The sequence below is a fragment of the Cnephaeus nilssonii genome, assembly GCF_951640355.1.
Source record: "Cnephaeus nilssonii genome assembly, chromosome: 6".
In the NCBI taxonomy this organism is placed as follows: domain Eukaryota; kingdom Metazoa; phylum Chordata; class Mammalia; order Chiroptera; family Vespertilionidae; genus Cnephaeus; species Cnephaeus nilssonii.
In genome coordinates this window covers 115,577-137,284 of record NC_137077.1, presented here as the reverse complement: position 1 = coordinate 137,284, position 21,708 = coordinate 115,577, and the positions used below count along the sequence as shown (strand labels likewise).

General features: G+C 57.9%; 1 protein-coding gene across 5 annotated transcripts in view; it reads left to right on the top strand.

Annotated features, from left to right (window-relative positions):
• The window catches only part of SHANK3 (SH3 and multiple ankyrin repeat domains 3), a 50,348-nt gene that overhangs the window by 20,257 nt on the left and 8,383 nt on the right, over positions 1-21,708 (top strand). For all 5 annotated transcript variants that reach the window (XM_079773558.1, XM_079773557.1, XM_079773560.1 and 2 more), the window contains exons 14-21: positions 3,380-3,455; positions 3,729-3,811; positions 4,283-4,407; positions 4,509-4,641; positions 5,571-5,651; positions 12,958-13,088; positions 13,596-13,680; positions 18,094-20,338. In XM_079773558.1, coding sequence (XP_079629684.1) covers positions 3,380-3,455; positions 3,729-3,811; positions 4,283-4,407; positions 4,509-4,641; positions 5,571-5,651; positions 12,958-13,088; positions 13,596-13,680; positions 18,094-20,338 — 2,959 coding nt within the window. The remainder of the gene's footprint in view (positions 1-3,379; positions 3,456-3,728; positions 3,812-4,282; positions 4,408-4,508; positions 4,642-5,570; positions 5,652-12,957; positions 13,089-13,595; positions 13,681-18,093; positions 20,339-21,708) is intronic.

Sequence of the window (21,708 nt, the reverse complement as noted above, 5' to 3'; positions counted from 1 at the left end):
CCTCTGGGCAAGTACAGGGCTCCTAGATGGGGTGGCTGTGGGGTTTGTCACCCGAAAGAATGCCAGAAGGTACCTGGGTAGATGGGAGCGTTCCTGGGTGGGCAGAGGGAGAGAGGCCTGTGGAGTCTGCCTGCTGGGAGGGGCGGAGTAACTCTGTCCTCGGTGTAGGCCAGGCCTGCCAGCGCTCTGGGCAGAGTCTGATCTGGGACCCAGGGGTTGGGTTGTGCCAGAGGCCAGAGGCAGCCCAGGAATGGGAACCTGCTTCCAACAGGCCCAGATCCAAAGAAAGATCTGTTTCTGAGACTGGAGTAGGGACAGAGAGAGACTTAGAGGCCAAGGAGGGGACACTGTGCCAACACATGGGGGCCAGGCTGCTGCCCGGGGTCACCAGAGAGAGTGCCTCCCACAGCCGCTGGGCTGTGAGGGGAGAGGGTGAGGCGAAGCCCTGTCTGTTCGGAGGATGGTTTGTAGGACACCTGGAAGGCTGTGGCTCTGGCAGCCGTCCTCCCTTCCTTCCTCCCTCCCTCCCTCCTCTCCCTCCCTTTCCAGTACTTGGGAGGGGGGTGGTCATGCTGTGTGTTTTCACTTCAGCTGGCTTCTATGTGTCTGATTAATGAAACTGGAAAATGAATTTGTGTTATATAATAAATACAATTTGGTTGACAAAATCTAAAAATGGGAGGCTAGTGAACTGTGGAGTTTGGGTCCTTTTGCAGGCAGCATGGGGGACATGTCTAAAGTTGGTTGAATGTGAGAAGGGTGTGGTGGAGGCAAGGAGGAGCCTGGTGCTGACCTGAGCAGTGATGAGGCCTGGCCTGCTCTGGCCTTGGGATACAGGATGGTGCGTGCATGGTGTCCGAGGGGGTCTCCATCATGATGGGCAGTGTGTGCAAGGAGGGGAGAAAAGAACAGATCAGTGCTTGGGAGGGTGCCAGGGTGATAAACCTAGGGGCCCCGCAGGGTGAATTTCCCTTCTCTATAGGGAGAGCCTGGAAGGGGACCATCAGAGTACTGAGCATCACACAAGGTAGTGGCAGGTCCTGCCACCCAGACCAGTACTTGCCCTGACATGTGCATTAAGAGGGGCTCTTTCTTCTCTGCTTCCTCTACTCTTACATCCTTTATCCTTTGACTTACCCACTCATCCTGCCATCTCTACTCATCTATCAGCCCACCCAGATCACCCAGTGCACCCAACCCTCCTTCCTTTCATTCATCCACCCATTTTTCCATCCATCTGTCCATCCATCCATCTACCCACCTATCCATCCATCCCTCTGTCTGTCCGTCCATCCATTCATCAATCCATCCATTCATCAATCCATCCATCCATCCATCCATCCATCCATCCATCCATCCACCCACCCACCCACCCACCCACCCACCAACCCACCCACCCACCCACCCACCCATCCATCCCTTCTTCCATCCATCTCTCCATTTGTTCATCCATTTATCCATCCATCTATCCATCTGTCTATTCGTCAATCTATTTGTCCATCCATCATTCATCTGTCCATCAATCCATCCACCCTCTCATCCATCTGTCTGTCCATCCGTCTGTCTGTTCATCCATCCATCCACCCATTCTTCCATCTATCCACCAATCTAGTTATCCCCTCTCCATCAAACCACTCAGTCCACCTACCCATTTGTTTATGCATCTGTTACCCTTTGACCCCTCCACCCATCCCTCCTGCTCTGTCCCTCCTTTCATCTATTTCTTGTTCCATCCCTCCTTCCCTCTATCCATCATATAGTCATTCGTCCACCCACCCACCCAGCTGTTCACCCATCTATCCTTCTAGTTATCTAGGTGCTAGGATCACAGAAATAAATGAGAGCTCACAATTAATGGAAAAGATAGGTCATCAAAAATCATAGGGCCCTAGCTGGTTTGGCTCAGTGGATAGAGCATCGGCCTGCAGACTGAAGGGTCCCAGGTTTGATTCTGGCCAAGGGCACATACCCGGTTTGCGTGCTCGATCCCCAGTGTGGGGCATGCAGGAGGCAGCCGATCAATGATTCTCTCTCATCATTGATGTTTCAGTCTCTTTCTCGCTCTTCCTTCCTCTCTGAAATAAATAAAAACACGTTAAAAAAAAATCATAGGTTCTCATTTGATCTCATTTCCTACCCTGAGTGCCTGCCCCCCGGAAATCCTTTACCCATGCAATCCATGGTGGCTGCCTCATGGCCTGTGCTTTTGCTCAACTGTCTCTTCCTGGGGAGGCCTTCATGTAGCCACCCATCCATCCATCTTTACATCCACCTATCCCTCCATCACCCTAGAACCGTGAACTTTCTCTATAATCCATTCCTGCATCCTCTTAACATTTACCAGCATTTGACATGTTATGTATATACGTATTTCTTGTCTGCTCTCTCTCTTCGAAAGAATTGTAAACTCTGCTGTATTCTCAGAGGCCTAAAACAAAGAGTGCCTGGTGCACAGCAGGCGTTCAATAAATACTTGTTGAATGAACAAATTAATCTTGAGAAATACTAAAATGATAGAGAATGAGGGAGGAGTTGAGGGATGAAAGGTGAGTGGCAGTGCAACCATCTGGGGGAACACCTTGGAGGCAGAGGTGCTAGGAGGTCTGGGAGCAGAGAATCTGGTTCATGGGCAGCTGGACAAGTGAGCCTGGAGCAGGGAGCTGCTGGATGGGTATGTCCCACAGAACCTGCAGGTTTGCAGGGGATCAAGGAGGCCGGGGTGGGGCAGTAGCTGTGAGGGACGCCGAGATCAAGAGTACAGGTGGGACAAAACTCTGTGTGATGTAGTGACATCAGGGAAGGGACCCAGCTCCCACACCTGGACTTGGTGTGCACTCAGAGGCTGGACCTGGAGCAAGGGGCCCCGTGAGATTGAGCATCAGTGGGCCGTGTGAGGGGTTCAGTGAAGACACAGTGCCACTTCCATGGCAGTGCATGTGGGCATGTAGCATGACATAGGCACATGACTGGACACACACAGAGACATGCATATGCATAAGCACATGTGAGCACAGCACTTACATGTGACTATGGGCCACACGCATGTGCCTCACACATGAACATCTTTGCTGGTAGCTCTGGGCTCCGGTTCTCTGTGGATGGCCCTGGCCTTGTCCGGTCTGCCATGTGCATGGGGGAGAGATGACCCACAGCCCCTGCCCTGTTCTGAAACCTGACCCCAGAGGCCAGAATTTCCCACATGGTCCCCTCTGACCTCAGGACCTCTGGGCCCAGGACCCAGGATTTGCCCCCCTCCCCCACTTCCATGTGGCACAACCAGGCCAGGGGGTGTGGGCAGAGGCTGGTGACCACTGGTTGAGGGGCTGTTCAGGCCACTTGGAGGATGTGACCCTCCATCAGCAACTGAAACTCCCCTCAGAAACCCGGGAGGACCGGACGAAGCGACTTTTCCGCCACTACACTGTGGGCTCCTACGACAGCCTCACCTCTCACAGGTACCGCAGGGCAGGTGGGCAGGTGGGCACGCATGTGAGTGGGATGTCAAATGTAAAGGGAGGCTGAGAGCTGGTCGAAGAGGCCTGGGTGAAGAGGAAGGAGGAGGGAGCGGTGGTGCCCAGCCCTCTGTCTTCTGCCCTCCCAGGTCAGTCCAAGGGCAACCCCCCAGGGTGGGTCCTGCCTGAGGGATCCTTTTTGGGGCATGCGTGGGGGTCAGCTTGGCCAGTGTGTTAGCAGGCTTCTCCTCACCCCTCCCTGCTTTCCTCCACCAGCGATTATGTCATTGATGACAAGGTGGCCATCCTGCAGAAACGGGACCACGAGGGTTTTGGTTTCGTGCTTCGGGGGGCCAAAGGTAATGAAGGGTTGGGGACTGGGGTGTCAGGCTGGCAGGGTCTGCAGACTGTTTGGGGCTTCTGTTCCGCCCCTCTGCTCTCCTCCCTGCCCCTGGTGTCACCCCATCCCCTATCCAGGCCCCACCCCTCCTTGTCCCTCTGCTGTGACTGTACTCTCCGTCTGGAATGTCTCAGTACAGGGCAGGGACTCCTCCTCCTTGTGGACGTCCAAGATTGCTGCTCTAGTGTGCCTGAGCCAGTGGGGGCCTCTCTGGTGGGGGTGAGAGGGGAGTTTCTCAGAGAGATGTACCCTGGATTCCCGAACTGGCTCTTGTCCTGGGTGGTGCCTGCCCACTGCCCAGCCCAGGGCGCTCTGCCTGGTTTCGTCTGTTCAGCGTGTTGCACCACACTTGGGCTGTTGCTGTGTGACAGCCGCCTCCACCTGGACACACTAGTGAAGCCCCTCCCTAACGCCCCGCCCACCCCTGCAGCAGAGACCCCCATTGAGGAGTTCACCCCCACACCGGCCTTCCCTGCACTTCAGTACCTCGAGTCTGTGGATGTGGAGGGCGTGGCCTGGAGGGCCGGGCTGCGCACTGGAGACTTCCTCATCGAGGTGAGGCTCATCCTTACCTGTGCATCTAGGTGGGTGCTGACCTCTGAGCTCTGAGGAGGACACACCTGGACCACCCCCACCCACCTCCCTGTCTGTCCCAGGTGAACGGGGTGAACGTGGTGAAGGTTGGACACAAGCAGGTGGTGGCGCTGATCCGCCAGGGCGGGAACCGTCTTGTCATGAAGGTTGTGTCCGTGACAAGGAAGCCCGAAGAAGACGGGGCTCGGCGCAGAGGTGAGGAGTCAGGCTTCAGATCTCTGTGCCCAGACTCTCCCCCTCTGGCTCCTGACCTTAGACCTTTGACCCCAGGCCCATGTTTCTCTGCCCATCCCCTGACCCCAGACTGCTGACATCAGATATCTGAACCCAAGTGAAATGCCCCATTTGTGGCTTTGGTGCTTTCCCAGTCCTTGCTGTTAGACTGGCCTCCTGGCCCCCAGTCTGTGACCCCTGACCCCAGGCTGCCCTCCTCAGATCCCCGCCCTCTGCTTCCTGGCATCCCCCAGACCCTGGTGTGGAAGAGCCCTCCTTTCCTGCACTGCCAGCAGCTGCCTGGAGGCCGGGGTTGCCATAGCAACTGTGAGGTTGACGCTGCCTTCCGCTCTCTGTCGGAGGGAAGGGGGAGGTGGCACCTGAGGGAAGAGGAAGAGCGTCTTCTCCCTGCGCGATGTCGCGGCTCAGCCTGGGCTCAGGAGGCTTTGCTGGCCGGGCCCAGCCCAGGCCCTGGCTTGGCTGACCACACCAGAGTCCCCCTGAGGGGCAGTGGCCGCCAGGGCCTGGGAGAGCCCTGGAGCAACAAGAGTCCTGCCTGCTGGGGACCCCTCCCAACCCCCACCCCATGGCTCTGGTACTCCTTGCTCAGCCTTCAGAGGCTAAAGGGTGGGCGCTCAGGCTGGAGCTGGCCAGCACCGTGACCCCTCCTGGGGCTCTTGACCACCTCCTGAGGCCCCTGGCCAGCCTGGCCCTCAGCACCCCCTGAGCTCCCAGCGCCATGAAGAAGTTTGCATCCAGCCGCAGCCTGAACAAGATCCTGGCACAATGTGACACGTCCTCACGGGAGTACGAGGAGATCCAGGCGGTGGAGCGCAAGTGGCACTTGCACCTGGCCACGCCGCGCTGCCTGCTGCTGGACAGGAGGTCCAAGGCCTCCCTCTTCTTTGCAGCCCCGCCGCCCCCCAAGAGGGCCCCCAGCACCACACTGACCCTGCGTTCCAAGTCCATGACGGCTGAGCTTGAGGAACTTGGTGAGTGGTGGGGGCGGGAGGTTGTGGGCAGCCCAGGGTGGGTGGCCAGGTGGAGTGAGCTGGGGTCAAAGCCAGGCAGAGGGAGAGAGGGCAGGAAGGACAGACAGATGTATGAAGAGGTCTAAGGTAAACGGGTGGGTGCTGGAATGGTGGGGTGATGAGGGGCAGACATGTGGATGGGATGAGGGCCAAGGGGCTGGATGACAGGGCTGGAGATGGATATGGGACCACCAGATGGTGGCGGGAGCAGAGCCTGGCCTACCAGTGTGTCTGCATGCGTGTGCATGTGCTGCCTGTGGCTCTCCAGTCTGACTTTACTCCTTTGTTTCACCCACATGAGAAAAGGGCAGGAGTCCGGGCCCTGGGCTCTGCCCCAGCTCGGCCGGCACTGGCTGTGTGACTTTTGCATCTCTTTTACCCTCTCAGCACCGGCTCACTCGCTGGTTGAGCAGGGTAATTACAGTGAGCGGCTGACCTAACAGGGCTGTGTGCACCTCACTGCTTCATTGATGGGCAGGCCCTCGTGGGCTGCAGGAGGCACACAAGAGTGTGCCAGGGCTTTGATGGGGCATGTTGTGGGCACGATCCCAGAGTGATGTTGGCAACCTCATTGTGGGCATGTCTCGAGATACGTGACTGTTAATAGCCTCGTCATAGGTGTGTCCAGATATACGTAGCCATGTCCTAATATTCGTGACCATCAGTATCCTCATCATGAGCGTGTCCTAGTCACATGACTGTTAATGTGCTCTGTCCTTCTACAGTCTAAACCCAGTCCTAGTCCCAGACTTTGCCCTGGCTTCAGCCAGGATCTAACCCAGTCCTGACCCTGATCCTGGTTCTAGACTGAGCTTCAACCCTGGCTTAGGCTTGGTTCCTCCCTAGACATAGAAAGAACCCTACTTGTCCCCTAAAGTTATTCCTGACCTGAGCCATTGACTGAGCCCTGATCCCATCCTGGCCACGGGCTGAGCCACCCTGTGCAAGCTGGTGCTCTTGACTGTAGTTTATCATGGAGGACAGCCACCAAGATCAACTGAACTGACATAGGATTTTCCTTCCCCATGAATATTATGAATAAAATAAAAACTTAAAAACACGTAGCCAACTTGAAACAAAAGAATAAGAATTCCCCAGGTCTCAAAAATGAAGAAAGAAATCCAGAGCCAAAAGAGAGAGAAAGCTGATGCTGCCATAGTCCATGATGGCTTGGGACAGGATGTAGATTCCCAGGGCAAGGGGTTGAGGCTCTGATGCCCCCACAAAACCAAGAAATATGGTTGTGGACCCAAAGCTGGAACCACACCCAAGAATTGGAATTAGCATCAAAAGAACTGAAAATCATAGAAGAATATGAAAGAGAAAAAATAATGTGTTTAAATACAGAGTTTAAGAGAAATGACAGAATTCATAGTGAAAGAACAGGACAGTGCCAAAAGAAAAAAAAAAAGCAAATTTTAAAAGGATCCCTAAAAAACTGTTATTGAAACAAAAATTATAGGCACTGGAACTAAAAAAATCTCTGGGATGAACGGGATTCCTCAGTGTGGCAGGGTTCACGACCCAGCTGAAGAAGAAAACAGTGAATTAGAAGATAAGTCTGAGGAGATCACCTAAAATGCAGAACAGGAGATAAACTATCAAAGGGCAAATGAGACACGAAAGAATAAAAACTCTGGGGAAGAGGCAACATTTGAAGAGCAAATGGTTGATAATTTTCAAAATTGAAAAAGGAGATGAGACTCCAGTTTAAAGAAGTGTAAATCCCAAGCAAGGAAATATAAAATATAAATCTACACATGTAGACTTGTCATAGTAAAACTTCACAACACACCAGACAAAAAGAAAAATTGTAACCACCAGAGAAAGAAGCTGGATGACTTAGGAAGGACGGCAAGACCAACAGCTGACTTCTAATCAGCAAGAGTAGCTTCTAGGAGACGATGGGATGATAACTTCAGAGTTTTGTGTGAAAATGCTTTTCCACCTAGAATTCTATGTCCTGCTAAACCCACTCATTCAAGAGAGCAGCAGGGAAGCTAGCAGACTTCTGGCCTCAGGGTCACAAGGTTTCCAGGTTAGTCATGGGGAGTTGATCTGCTATACTGATTGAGGGTCCAAACTGATCAATGAACCAAAACCCCTAGGCAGCTGGGTCTGGCTAGACACCATATTGAGGCTCTGGTGGGTGGGCCCCAGGAGTCTCCTTCCAGAGGCTGTTACCCAGTCATGCTCAGCAGCATGTTCAGAAGGGAGCCCCCAATTCTGCATGAAGAGGTGCTTGGGCAGCCCTAGATCTGTAATCCAGGCACCAGGGGCTGCTCTGTGTGAAGAAACCCTTGAACAGCAGATCCTGCCTCCTCTCTGCTCTGGTCCAGGGCTTTACCTCTGCTGCTGTGTGGCCCTCATCTTCCAGGGGCTCACTCCTGCAGCCTCAGGCTGGCTTCATCTTAATCCACTTTTTCAGAGCAGAGTTTTGGGAAGGATGAGGAAGGAACAGCTTAGCACAGAGCCTCTGTCCACACTGCTGACTGAGCGGTCACAGCTTTGGTTGAAGCTGGACACAGGCTCACTCTTTTTTTTTTTTTCCCCCTCTGGAGGAGAAGCCATTCTGCCCCCAGAGGACAGCTGTCCTGGGAAGCCAGGCCGGCATCAGGGTCTTCCCACATATTACAGAGCTCAGCTTATGGTCCAGTGTTGGTGCTTTCAAAAGATAGAAATAAGGCCTGTTGGCTCACTGCCAGTATTAACATGTCAGTTCTGTGTCACACTGTTGAGAACTGATGGGACCATTTAGGGTCCCTGTGGTCTACCGAGAAGATGACCTAAATAGCTGGAAAGAAAGGAAGATGTGAGGTGACAAAAAAAGCAGGTGGCAAGGGTGGGGGCTCATAGAGAGTATGGGGGAGAAGCAAAGCCCTGAATGGTTGAGGGGCTGGCAGAAACAGAGCAGAGAGGAAGGGGCTGGTGGTAGAAGGAAGGGCAGGACACCCCCAATGCTCTTAGGCAAGTGTGCATCGGGGTCCCCATATGCTCATCTCAGCAAGAACCAAGGGCGTGCTGGGGCTGCAGAGGTCAGTGGAGACCCAGACCTGGGAGGGCCCTGGTGGGTCTGAGTCCCCTCCTACTCACCCACTTTCTCTTGGTAAATCTTGAGCTTCTGGGTCTTTTTTCCTCTGTAATGAGAACGTGGGGGCAGGTGCCACGCCAGTGTGCAGTCTCTGACTGGCCTGCCCTTCGTCGGAAACACACTGTGCAGAATGCTCCAGGGCGACCAGTGCCGCCATCAGTGACCTCCAAACTTGGCTTTTATCGATTTTGCCCTTTCTCTAAAAAAATTTTACTTGTCTGTGGACGTCTCCACATGTGTGTGCATGTCTGTGTGTGCATGTGTGTGTGGATGTGCATGAGCATCATTGTGTGCACATGTGTGAGTGGATGTGTGGGGACGTACACAGCATGTGCACATCGTGTGTGAGTGGGTGTGCACAAGCGTGTGTGTGAACATGCGTGTGAGTGGACATACACAAGTGAGTGTATAAGCATGTGTGGATGTGCACAAGCATGTGTGTGATTGAGTGTGAATAGACATGTATAAGCATGTGTGTGACCATCATGTGTGAACTTGTGTGTGAGTGGGCGTGCACAAATGTGTGGACCTGTGTGTAAGTGAACATGCATGGGCAGCGTGTGTGCACAGGTGTGAGTCAATGTATGTGGATGTGCACAAGTGTGTGTGAGCATCATGTGTGTAGGCACGCACAAGTGTGTGCATGGGTGTGAGTGGACCTGCTTGGGCATCATGTGTACATGTGTGAGTGGACTGTAAATGTGTGTGTGCACGTGTGTGTGTGCATGCACACAAAAGCATATGTCTCTGCTTGTGGTTGTTTCTGCCTCGAGTTTCAAGCTGTGTACCGACTTGGCATTGGGCATATTTGCCCCTCTGGTCTGATAGGGAGTGTAGGTCAGGGGTTGTGGGGATCTGGGAGGTCCTGGTTGTTGGAAGGGGTGGGAGAGGAGAGGTGGGGCAAAGGGAGTGGGGAATGGGGCCCAGGTGCCGAGGATGAAGCCTGCCTCTTACCCCCTTTGCTCTGTTTCTTGATTCCAAGCCTCCATTCGGAGAAGGAAAGGGGGTGAGTCATCTGCTGTGTCCCCAGGGCCACAGCTTCGCCTGACCCCTGTCCAGGGAAGTGCTGGTGTATGAGGAGGTTCTAGTTCACTCAGGGTGGTCTGGAGGCCTGGGCTGTACCCTCCTGATGGCCTTTTCTCTGGGATCTGGTGGGGGCACAGTAGAAGGACCCAGCAAGGGTCACCTGGGGATGTGATAGGCTTGGTCAGGGGCCTTGTGGCTCAAGTGAGCTGGGGTGGCCTGGTGAGGCAGAGCTGGGAGCCCCCAGAGTGGAGGCCTGGAGCCAGGGAGGGTGGGTTCAGGACCCAGCTGTGGCCCTTTGGGGGTGGGAGTGTCCAGTGCTTGACTTGGCCGAGGTCGCTTCTTTCTGTCTCCTCTGGGGGCTCCCTTGTGCCTGGTGTGTGGGTGCTGTTTCCGTGCTGATCTGTTTTCTGGTCAAGCCCAGTGCTGAGAGTCCCTCAGAGCATGAGTCTGGGCCCACAGCACTGGGGAGACAGCCTGGAGCTCCCACCCCAGCATCGCCCAGCTGTTGGCTTCCCCACCCCTTGCTGCTACCTTCAGACCTCATCTGCCACGTCCTCTGAGGCTCCTCCCTGTATGTCCGGCCTGGTTTCGAGGGACGCAGCATCCATATGGGGACCGAGTCTGGGCATGGGCACTGAGGGCCAGTATCTGTCAGATCTCAGGGCCTGGCCTCTGCCAGCTTCTCCCACCTCTCGGTAAACAGGAGTCCAGGCCACACAGAAGCCAGAGGTGGCTCTGTGGCCTCTCATTGTCCATGTACTCAGTCCTCACTGGTCCTCACTCTGGGACCCTTGGGCCTTTTCTGTGCCAGCACACACCTGCCCGCCTGCAGCCCACACTCTCCCGCACAACCTGCAGCCTGGCCCTCTGAGCTCTCGCCGCCCCTTCCCCAGTCCCAATGAAGTGCTTTCCTGGGCATCTTTTCAGGCATTAAAAGAGGTGATGGAGTTTCCTCCATGGACACTTTTGTGCACACCTTGAGGCCGACATGCAAACTATTTCTGGAGCACATCGGTTCTGTGCTCAGCTCGTTAGCGGGGCTCCCAGGGAGCTGTGCTGTGGTCTGCGTGCTGCCTCCAGTTGTAGGGGCAGTGATGGCGATTCATCGCCCCCGCAGGCCCCGCTTGTTCAAACAGCCGCATCCGGCCCCCGGCCCCCGGCCCCCGGCCCCCGGCCCTCGGCCCCCGGCCCCCGGCCCCTGGCCCCATGACAGGTGCGTGTGTGAGGCTGGTGTGGGGGTGGGGAGGCACTCCAGGGACCCAGACCCCCTTCCTAATGAGTTTCATTCCCTTATCTAAATGTCTGAAATGCTGTAATAATACACTTTCTAATTTTGTTGGGGATTGGTGTCAATCTCACTAGCTTGTAGTATGCAGAATTTTTTATTCTTTCCAATTTGAAAATAATTCTCGTCTGGCCCAGTCCCGTGGCCCACAGCCAGCAGCTGTGCTCTGCTACCTTACTGGGCATGTGGCGTTGGGTCTCGGACTGAGTTCCGGACCTGGACTAGTGGCCTCTAAATTCACAGCTCAGGTGAGCACGTGTCCTGCGATTCCCACGGAAGTGTTTCTCTCCACACCTGTCTTTTTGTCTGTGGTTTCTCGGCAGCCTGGCAGCTAAGTCTGACCTTTCACTTACTGGGTCTGTGATCTGGGCAATTTATCTCTCAGAGCTTCAGTTTCTTCTGGGGTAGAATGAGGGCAGTAACAGTATCTTCTTCCTGTGGTGGTTGTGGGATGAGAGGTGAAGCGCTTCCCACTCTGGAAATCGCCTGGGACCCAAATGGTCTCAGCTCCAAAGGGAAGGCATTCACCTCATGACAAAACAAACAAGGGGCCTCTGCCGGGCCTCCCTGGTCTGCACCTGGGCCTGGGTGAGTTGAAACTGGTGGAGCTCGCGTGTCAGGACCGGGCTGGGTGCCCTGGGCTGCAGGGCAGCTTATGGCGCTGGTTGTAGCAAACGTGCTCGGTGCTCGGTGCCTGCTCAGAGCCGGCACAGTGGTGGCACCTCTAGGTATGTGCTAGTTCTCACAACACTGAGGCAGGTGCCGCTTTGTGCTGTTTCACCAGAGGAGGAAACTGAGTCATAAAGAGGTTACGTCAGGAAAGTGAGTGTCAGGGTGGGTCTGGTCTGGGTTGGGCACCGGACATCTCAGGAGTTTACTCTGCGCGGTGATTGTGGGCGGATGCAGAGGTGGGACAGCAGGTGCTGTAGGTGTCGAGGCTGACCCCAGATGTTCTCCCACGTGGGGCGCTTGGGTGACCTGACGCATGGGCCTCTAGGGTAGGCACAGCCCCTGGATTGGGAGGGTGGGATCTCGACCCTGAGTGGAGGATGGAGTGGGCAGGGCTCCTGAACGAGAGAGTCCCCTGGCAGCAGGTGGGCACCCTGCTGCACCCTGTGGCTGGCCCCAACTGGACCCATCCCTCCTCCAGCTGGACCTGATCGCTCTCAGACACACGCATTTGTTTAACAAAACTTCCAAGTCATGTTGTTCATAAAAAACGCCACTTTTAAAAGCATCAACCAGCTTTAATAAAAACAAACAGTGTTTCTTTTACAGCAGATTTGAGAAGGCCTCCCAGTGCCTTTCCCCCAGGCCTTGTTCAGCCCTGTGGGTCCCCCTTGTCCCTCCCAACTGTCCCCCACACCCTCTTCTTGGCACCTCCCACCTGGATGAAGGTTCTTTGGCTTCCTGAGCAGCCTGGGGCAGTCAGCTGTTTTCTTTCATTCTTGATTGATTCGCATCTTTCGTGGGCACCTGCTGGACCTCAGATCTGTCCTGTGCGCTGGAGCCCAGACAGTGATGCCTTGTGCGAGGAGAAAAGTGAAAGGCAAAGGACACGGAATCTTGGGGAACCCTGGGCTCTCAGCAGTGTGTCCAGGTCCTCCCCCTAAGGGTCAGTCGGCCTTTTCCTTGAAGTGGGGTCTCCAGGGTCCCCTGGAGCCTCCCCGAGGGTGGAGAGGCAGGCTGGTGCAGAACCTGGGTTCTGGTGTGTGAGGGCCCCCACCCCAGGTCTGGAAGCAGCCCTGGGGAGTGAGAGGTCTGAGGTGGGCTCAGCACGGGGTAGACCAGCCTTGTGGGGAGGACAGAACGTTGAGGCTGCTTAAGGTCATGGTGGCTGAGAAGACACTTCCTTGGCTGTGCAGAGAAACTAGATGAGATCCTGGCGGCCGCCGCGGAGCCCACACTGAGGCCTGACATCGCGGATGCGGACTCGAGAGCAGCCACCGTCAAACAGCGGCCCACCAGCCGGAGGATCACCCCGGCCGAGATCAGTGTAAGCTGCTGGGTGGCTGGGTGTGGGGGTGGGCTGAAGGCTGGGTGGAGCATGGGTGCTTGCACATTTTCTGGGGTGGGGGTCCACCATTTGGACCCCACACTCTAGGAGCAGTTGTGAAGGTCCCCATACTCCTGGAGACACTTGGGGCCACTTCAGCCCCCAGAATGGCCACAGCTGACCACGTGCTGAGTGGCTTTCAGTGCCTTAGGCAGGTTCCGTGCCAGCCCTGTTCCTGTCACGTAATGTGTCTTTATCCCCTGCCCACTTCTCCTACTGGGCACCTCCTGGGCTGCTCCCCTGGCCTCACCTGGGCCACACCCAGGGCCGCTGTCTGCTCCGGCCACCTCGGCATCAACCCGCCCAACGCTCTGCCCAGGCCCTGCTGCCGGGCCCTGCTACAGAGGCAGGTGCCTGGGCACCAGCACGCTGGACATAGTGCATGGTGAGCTGAGGCTTAGGAAGAGTGTGGGCGGAACCTCCATGTACCCTCCCCGACTCCCACAGTCACTGTTTGAGCGCCAGGGCCTCCCAGGCCCAGAGAAGCTGCCGGGCTCCCTGCGGAAGGGGATTCCACGGACCAAGTCTGTAGGTACGGCCGGGCTGGGGTTTGCACGGGGCCCCGGGGGGAATGGGGCCGGGTGGACACAGGGCTGGAGGACCCTCTCTCTCCACCTTCAACTGGGTTTTCAGTTCCCCTCTGAGTCCTGCCTCTCCCTGGCCCCAGCTCAGGGATCTCATATGTGGACATATTTTGGGGGTTGGGGGAGGTCGGTCCTTCAGCAAACCCAGAGATACTTTACTAAAACAGACCCTTGAGACTCCTCCCCACACCCATCTATGGCTTCCTGTCCAGTGGGTACTCCCCTCCCCCCAATCCACGGCTCCCACCCATCCCTGGGCCTTGTCTTACATGCTGGATGCCTGAGTACATGTCATATTTCTGGTCCTAAGACTACCCTCCCTTTGAACCTGCCCCTACCCCAGACCCCAGGTATTCTTTAATACCTCTCCTTTCCTTCACAGTCCATTTCTCCAAAGTCACCTATACTTTCTGTCTTCTGTTTCCCGGCTGCAGCCTGGGGAAGGCTGCTCTGTACCTAAAATTGAAGTTGCTCCCATCATGGTCACCAGTGTTTTCCAGGGCGTTCCTCCTGGTGCACGTGACCAGCCCTCTCTTTTGGACCTCAATTCGCAGTTGATTTTCCTGCCCCCTTGTCCATGTAACTCTTCTCCCAGTTGTAGGACACTTCTCAGCTGCACATGTTCAGGCTTCTCCCAGCCCCCCACACACCAACGTGGGTCCTTCTGTCCTCCCCCAGGAGGAGACCACACCACACCACCATGGAGCCTTCTCAAGGCTGTGTCCTTGGTCTCCCTGCCTCTGCATCTGTCTCCATGGGATATCACACTCCAGCTGGTGTCATACCCCACACTTGGCCATGTCCTCTTTTGACCCTGGGCCTGGTCATCTGATAAGCCCTACCTGCTGCTCATTGTTCTAGGCATCCAGTGCCCTCTCCTGCTCACCTGTCCATCCATCTACCCCCAGACCTGTCCACTTGTCCATCTATCTGTCCATGTACACCTCACTGCACCCATCATGTGTTAACCAGTAAATGCCCCTTCAGCACTCACGCCAACACTGCTTATGCTCACTGCCACACGTAGTCCTTAGAGGAACCCTGAGGAGGTAACACTATAGTACCTGTGTTACCAACGACGAAACTGAGGCAAAGAGGCCAAGTGACTTGCCCAGGGTCACACAGCTGCCTTACCTGTCTTCTGTTCACCCATCTGGCCAACCAGCTGCCCAAACCCCAATTCCTCATTCACCCTAGGACTTCTGATGATCGATGCCCACTCTAGGATGACCCTGGGCCAGGTGTGGGGGCTCAGTTGGGGGAGGTGGCACGTGTGCAGACAACTCAGTTTGGCAGTTGTGGTGAGTGTGAAGGAGCACGTCCAGTTAGAGACAACTAGGGGGTACCAGCCACACCTGGGTGTCGGCAGGCTAGAGGGGCATGTCTGAGTTTGGAATGCAGGATGAGTGGGGGTTTCTAGGAGATCGTGTGGTGAGTTACTGATAAAGGCCATCATCATCGGTGGCATGGTCCTGCAGGGACTGCTGCGGGTCCTTTCTGTAGGGGGAGGGGGAGGAAGAGGGTCGGTGAGACTGCAGCCACTTTGGAGCTCAGCGGTACCTCCCTCCTCCCCCTGGCCTAAGCCCTGGGAGTCCTCCATGGTTTCCTCCTTATTCTCTGCTTCCCCTGACAAATTAGGGGTGCACTGCCTCCTCAAATGCCTCATGCCTGACTCCTCACCAGCTTTGTAGCCCTGCCTGGCCGGGCCTCAGTGTCTTGCTCTTGGACCACAGCTTTGGTGTCCTTCAGACCTCCCTCCCCAGCTCCACCCACAGGTCAGATGGGGACTTCTGCAGAGCAGATATCACCCCTCATCCTTGCAGTTGACCCTCTGTGGGCTCCCAATTGCCTTGGGGTCTTGGGGACCGGCCCCAGCCCTCTCCTGCTTCATCCGGGGCCATCTGTCTCCGCCTCCCTCTGGCCCGGGCCTGCCAGAAGCATGTTCTCCACCTGACCTCACTCTGCCAGAGGCTGTCCCTCAGCTACACCCAGTCCCAGGACAGAAAGGTACAGATCCAAGTGCCTGCCCACTGGGATGTGAGCCCAGATGCGGATGGCAGCTCTTTCCCACCCACCCTCTCAGACCTTTCAGTGCTCGGGCCATGAATGAGCTGAGAGGGGCTCATCATTTTGTTTTGTTCATCCTCATCCCAGGATTTTTTCCATTGATTTTCAGAGAAAGTGGGAGGAAGCAGGGGAGGGGGAGGAGAGATGTAAGAGAGACGCATCGATTGGATGCTCCAACCTGCAACCCAGACACGTGCCCTTGGTTGGGAATCGAACCCGAGACCTTTTGGTGCGTGGGCCAGTGCTCTAACCACTGAGCAACAACAGCCATGGCAAAAGGTGCTCATCTTTGACCCCTCTCCTTGGCCTGCCGAACAAGTTACCCTGGAGTACCCGCCCCTTGTCCTGGCTGTGTGGCACTGGGCACACGGTCCAATCCTTGAAACCTCAGGGTCCTGATGTGGAAATGTGGGAACCACCTAGTACCTGCCTACCTCCAGGGCCGCTTTGAGACTCCCCCAGGGGCTGCACTGAGCTGAACACTGGGCCACTGCTTGTGCTCGGTGGTGTTGGTCTAGCATTTGGGGGCCGGCACTCAAGTGCTAGGGCAATGCTCTCCGCTGCTACCTGGGCAGAAGACTCTGCCCATCCAAGATGGCATCAGAACAGATTCCTCATTTCATCCCGAAGCAAAGGGACTTGCGTTCACCTGAAGTTAGAACTTGGCACACCACAGCCCCTGCAGCTTCTAGGGGCACCGGCTTTCCCTGTGTACCTGTGTCACACACGGGCTGTGGGTGTGTATATACTGTGTTCCTGTGTCCAGCAGGGGGGTGGAAGGCAGACCTGAAATGATGATGACGACGACCTGGGTCCCTTCTAGGTGCTTAGCCCTGTGCTGTAAGCTCTAAATGGCTCCACCTCACACAGGCCCACAATGGGGGAGGGAGGGAGAGGGCAGTGCCCCTGAGATGAGGAAACTGAAGTGCTGAGAGCTTAAGGGACGTCAGCCAGAGGTGTAAAGGCCTCTTTACACAAAAGTTCACCTGTGAAGATACGAGAGCTGTTAAGCAGGCCAAGAAGCAAACAGGCGTAGGTGGCCTGGCGCGAGCGCTGGCTGGCTAACGGGGGCGGTGGTTGGGGACAGGCAAGAGGCATCTTGGTGAGTTCATAAAAATATCACCCAGTCCAGAGGGAGGCCAGGTGGCAGATCCCCAAAAGGCACTCCATGAGAGACTTGTGTGTGTTGACATGGAGAGCCACGAATGCACTCTCCTTGGGTTGAACCGTGGACACCTGCAGCCTCTGTGCACACACCTGCAGCACAGGTGTCCACATGGTGCCTACAAGGAGGCCCTGCCGGTCTGCAGGTGGGCAGCAGGGAGATGCGGGCCAGGAGCACTCGCACCTGCCCTTGCTTGGGCCCTATGTCCGAGGTAGGCAGAGTGCGGTTTATTTTAGTGTGTGTTGCCCAGGAGAGAACTGAAGCTCAGAGGGGCTCGGGGCTTGGCCTGGGGTTGCACAGCCAGCAGGGAGTAAAACCGAAATGTGTGGGGTGGTCAGCCTGCAGTTCCATTTCTGTCCACCCTCCTGCCCTCCCAGTGACTGGCAGACTCTCAGTCCACTCCGCCTACTTGGCCCTGGACTGGATAGGTACCAGGCACCCCCTCACCTGGGCATCAGCTGTCTCCCTGCCAGAGGCGTGGCTTCCCTGGCCACAGCCCTTCTGTCCCTGTGTCTGCAGTGGATCCTTCCTGCTCAGAAAGTACCCCTTTGTCTGCCTCTGGGTGCCCCCAGGCCCTCCCGGAAACCTGCTGGTTGCAGGCTGTGGTTCTGAGCTGTGATCAGATTCGGTGGGAAGCCCTGCACCCCGTGCCCCGCCCCCATTACTAGGGGGCTGCTCCTACCTTCCTGGGGTGTCTCATTTGAGCCCCTTCATGTCCCAGGTTTGGGGCAGGTCTTGGCCCCAAGTTGTGTGGTCAGAGTTTGGGTACTTTCTCCAGGCCCCCCGCTACCCTATATCTGAACTGACTCCTCTCCCCAGTCTTCACAAGAACCTCCCCTCGAAACTGGCAATGGTATTGGGGCGTAGATCCTGGGCCTTGCTCAGATGCTCTGCTTTGGGCTCCCTGAGTCTCCCCTGCTCGCCAATCCCCAACCCAATGCCAGTCCTGACCCCGTCCCCTTGGTGGAACTAGCACCTGCCGCTGAGTTCTAAGGGGGGACCCCGGCTGCCCTGGGGTGAAACGGACTGGGCGGCCTCTGCCGAGGGCAGGCGCTGGGGGTCCAAGGGGCCTCCCTGAAGTCGCCGGCTCCCAGCGCCTGGCCGGTCTCACGGGGCCCTCTGTCCGCAGGGGAGGATGAGAAGCTGGCGTCCCTGCTGGAGGGACGCTTCCCGCGGAGCACGTCGATGCAAGACTCTGGGCGCGAGGGCCGTGGCATCCCGCCCCCGCCGCAGACCGCGCCGCCGCCCCCACCCGCGCCCTGTTATTTCGACTCAGGGGCGCCCCCCGCCTTCTCGCCGCCGCCCCCACCGGGCCGGGCTTACGACACGGTGCGCTCCAGCTTCAAACCCGGCCTGGAGGCGCGTCTGGGCGCGGGGGTCGCAGGCCTGTACGAAGCGGGCGCGGCCCTGGGCCCGCTGCCCTACCCCGAGCGGCAGAAGCGCGCTCGCTCCATGATCATCCTGCAGGACTCGGCCCCGGAGGCGGGCGACGCTCGGCCCCCGCCCGCGGTCACCCCGCCGGAGCGCCCCAAGCGCCGGCCCCGGCCGCCGGACCCCGACAGCCCCTACGCCAACCTGGGCGCCTTCAGCGCCAGCCTCTTCACGCCGTCCAAGCCGCAGCGCCGCAAGAGCCCGCTGGTGAAGCAGCTGCAGGTGGAGGAGGCCCAGGAGCGCGCGGGCCTGGCCGTGGGCAGCCCGGGCCCGGGGGGCGGCAGCTTCACCCGCGACCCCTCCCCGACGCACCGCGGGCCTCGGCCTGGCGGCCTCGACTACAGCCCTGGGGACAGCGGGCTGGCGTTCGGGGGCCCGGGCCCCGCCAAGGACCGGCGGCTGGAGGAGCGGCGCCGCTCCACCGTGTTCCTGTCGGTGGGCGCCATCGAGGGCAGCCCCCCCAGCGCGGACCTGCCATCCCTGCAGCCCTCCCGCTCCATCGACGAGCGGCTCCTGGGAGCCGGTGCCGCCACCGGCCGTGACCTGCTGCTGCCCTCCCCGGTCTCTGCTTTGAAGCCGTTGGTCAGTGGCCCGAGCCTTGGGCCTTCCGGCTCCACCTTCATCCACCCGCTCACCGGCAAACCCTTGGACCCCAGCTCGCCCCTGGCCCTGGCGCTGGCTGCCCGGGAGCGGGCGCTGGCCTCCCAGACGCCCTCCCGGTCCCCCACACCTGTGCACAGCCCTGACGCCGACCGGGCTGGGCCCCTGTTTGTGGATGTTCAAGCCCGCGACTCAGAGCGAGGAGCCCTGGCCTCCCCGGCCTTCTCCCCCAGGAGCCCTGCCTGGGTCCCTGTGCCTGCGCGCAGGGAGCCCGAGAAGGCCTCCCGAGAGGAGCGGAAGTCACCTGAGGACAAGAAGTCCATGATTCTCAGCGTCCTGGACACGTCCCTGCAGCGGCCCGCCGGCCTCATTGTGGTCCACGCCACCAGCAACGGGCAGGAGCCTGGTGGGCTGGGGGCTGAAGAGGAGCGCGCGGGCACCCCGGAGCTGGCCCCTGCACCCACACAGTCAGCCGTGGTGGCAGAGCCCCTGCCCAGCCCACGGGCGCAGCCCCCTGGCAGTGCCCCAAAAGACCCTGGGCCTGGCCAGGGCAGCTCCGAGGAGGAGCCAGAGCTGGTCTTTACTGTGAACCTGCCTCCCGCCCAGCTGTCCTCTAGCGACGAGGAGACCAGAGAGGAACTGGCTCGCATTGGGTTGGTGCCACCCCCCGAAGAGTTTGCCAATGGGCTCCTTCTGGCCACCCCACTGCCCGGCCCAGGTCCCTCACCCACCACGGTGCCAGGCCCGGCCTCAGGGAAGGCAAGTAGTGAGCTGCCCCCTGCCCCTGAGTCCGCAGCTGACTCGGGAGTGGAGGAGGTGGACACACGCAGTTCCAGCGATCCCCACCTGGAGACCACGAGCACCATCTCCACAGTGTCCAGCATGTCCACCCTGAGCTCCGAGAGCGGGGAGCTCACCGACACCCACACCTCCTTCGCTGATGGACACACTTTTCTACTCGAGAAGCCACCAGTGCCTCCCAAGCCCAAGCTCAAGTCCCCGCTGGGGAAGGGGCCGGTGACCTTCAGGGACCCTCTGCTGAAGCAGTCCTCGGACAGTGAGCTCATGGCCCAGCAGCACCTTGCCGCCTCCGCCGGGCTGGCCTCTGCCGCTGGGCCTGCTCGCCCTCGCTACCTCTTCCAGAGAAGGTCCAAGCTGTGGGGCGACCCCATGGAGAGCCGGGGGCTCCCCGGGCCTGAAGACGACAAACCAACTGTGATAAGTGAGCTCAGCTCCCGCCTGCAGCAGCTGAACAAAGACACCCGCTCCCTGGGGGAGGAGCCGGCCAGTGGCCTGGGTGGCCTGCTGGACCCTTCTAAGAAGTCGCCCATCGCGGCAGCTCGGTGAGCAGGGCAGCTGGGGAGGGTCCTGTCCCATGTCCACGGGCCTCCCTGTCTGCCTCTTGTCCATCATGGTTCCCTCTGTCCCACCCCTGCCTGTCCTCCGTCTACCTCTCCGTCCTTCATCTGGCCTTGCTTCATCTGTCTGAGGCAGGAGGCTCGCTCAGGGGATCTGAAGTCTCAGGGCTGCTGCTCTCCCAGCCCTTTGGTGCTGAGAGTGGGAGCACGGTAACTGACGAGGTCCAGGCTGGGGGTGAGCCCCCGCTCCACAGCTCTCCTGGAGGCCCCCACCTGGAGTTCCTGCAGCTCTTCCTCACCCTGGACCAAAGCTGCTCTGCCATTAAGGGGCATCTGTGGCCCAGTCCAGAGTCGCACCTCCCTGCCCTGCTGTTTGGCTTCCCTATGGCTCTGAGTCCTCCCCGCTGTGGCCACGTGGCTGCCACGTGGCCGGGACCACCTTCCTGTAGCTTGTGTCTTGCCTCATGTCCTTTTCTTTGGGGGCCCACTACCAACTTTTTGTTTTCTGTCCCAGAAACATTTCTGTCTCTCAGCACCAGCTCAGAGTCTCTTAGACAGACTGTGGGGTCTTGAAGGTGCACGGAGAAGCCACCCTTAGATGGAAGCCACTCCATCTCCTTGCTCCCTTCATCTGGCCTCTTGCCTTCTCTGACATTCCCCGTCCCTCTCTCTGTCTTACTTTCCCACCTCCTGCCCAAGGTGGGAACTTGAAGGGGCCACACTGTGCCCTGGTTGGGCTTTGCCCCCATGGCAACCTCTGTGGCTCCGTGGGTGCTGGTCTGAGGCAGGGCTGGTCACTGGTTGACCCTTCTTTGCCCCCAAGCCCCCCCCCCACCCCTTCTTGTTACCGTGACCAATGTAGCCAGCCCTTTCCTGTCCACTTGGAAGGCAGAATTCACGAAGCAGTGAGCGTTCAGATGTCACTCACAAGGGCTTGTCTTATCTGCCTTCTTCCAATTCAGGATTCAAAAGATAAGTGGGGGCTTGGGAAGCTCCCAGTGCCTGGCGGAGGTCCAAGAGTGTGGCCCTGCTCCTTTCACCCCAGGGGCTTGCTCTGGGACCCTCTCTCCTTTTCCATCTCCCAGTGGCATGTGAAAGCCCCTTTCCTGCCAGGGCCGTGTTGAAAGTGCCCTCATTGTGAGCATGGCTGCTGTCCAGCTGGGATGAGCAGCTGGGGTGCTAGGCCTCTGTAGGCCCAGGACCTGGAGGTGTGGGCTTCCCTGACCAGCCTCAACGCACCCCTCCCCCCCCCCGCATCCTCTCTGCTTCTCCCTCTGTACCCCTTGTTCCCGATCAAAGCCATTTAAAGTGGGTAGCACAGTGCCTGGTACAGTGCAGACCCTCAATAAACGTTT